The following is a 1141-nucleotide window of genomic DNA, read 5'->3' on the forward strand; positions in this document are numbered from 1 at the left end:
AATAAAGTGGTAGACTATCGGATGTTAAGGTCCATAACTCAAAGTGAAAATTTGATTTGCCTATCATCACAACCAAGAAAAAGAAATAAATGTACACAATGTAATAGTTTAAATGTTGAGCATTGACGGTGTTAAAAATATTTACTCCTTCGGATCAATTTAAGCAATGATTGTTGTTCATTCTATTAAGTAGCACTTATAGATGAATATCTAAAATAAATTGTAAATAACCTAATATAATATGTCGAATTACACTAAAAGAAAATCAGTGCATGAATATTTTTGTGTTCATGCAGTTTCAAAGAACATTGTAAAAGAAAATCATTATGTTGTCAATATATCTAACTTAATTCCTATATAATAAGGACAAATATAAATTGAAGAGTGAAGCAAATATCATAATTAATGAGGGAAGAAAATTATCATAATTTATAAATTTATTGTATAAAATAACCTCAATCAAGTAACAATAAAATATATTGTAACACTTTCCTTTATACTAGTAATTATTTTATTTTTTTGGTAATTATCATATTTTATTACCAAAGTAAGAAATTTCAAGCTCAAAACAAAGCAAACTAAGTCTGGACATTCTCCCAGACTTAATATTCCTCAATGTAACTCCTATTCTTCTTACTGATTATCTATTCACTATTCCCCTTCCACTTATCATTTGTATAGCTTGCTTGATCAGTAGTCCCTCTGGCTTTTGTTTAGCTTGGAAAATTCTGTAGTTCCTCTCCTGCCACACCTGATATACACAGCTTGCTAGTGCTATTCTATAAATTTCAGAGTTTGTTGACGTGCTCTTAGCATTGCTGCATGCCCGGTCTACTTCTTGACTCCATCCCATCGGTTGTCTGGCGATTCCCATCCACTGTAGTATCTTGCTCCATATTCCTGCTGTAAATGAACACTTGAAGAACAGGTGCTCCATACTTTCCTCTTCCACTTTGCACATAGGACATAGTGTTTCATTTATTACACCCCATCTTGCTAGCCTGTCCCTGGTATAAGTGTATTAGGTAATAGCGTATCGAATATAGCTCATATATATATAATATATGTACTTACGCTATATTATGCACTAAGTATAAGTGTATTAGGTAATACCGTATCGAATATAGCTTATATATATATA

The 1141-nt window shown here is 31.2% G+C and overlaps 1 protein-coding gene across 1 annotated transcript; it reads right to left on the reverse strand.

The window, feature by feature from the left end:
* Positions 1-458: 458 nt before the first annotated feature.
* Positions 459-1013, reverse strand: LOC109222532 (the record flags this gene model as incomplete). Its single annotated transcript, XM_019386878.1, is given in 1 exon segment — positions 459-1013. A coding segment is annotated over 1 exon segment (373 nt), but the record flags the coding sequence as incomplete, so codon positions are not given.
* Between the last annotated feature and the right edge of the window lie 128 nt (positions 1014-1141).

This window comes from Nicotiana attenuata, unplaced genomic scaffold (assembly GCF_001879085.1).
Source record: "Nicotiana attenuata strain UT unplaced genomic scaffold, NIATTr2, whole genome shotgun sequence".
Classification (NCBI taxonomy): Eukaryota; Viridiplantae; Streptophyta; class Magnoliopsida; order Solanales; family Solanaceae; genus Nicotiana; species Nicotiana attenuata.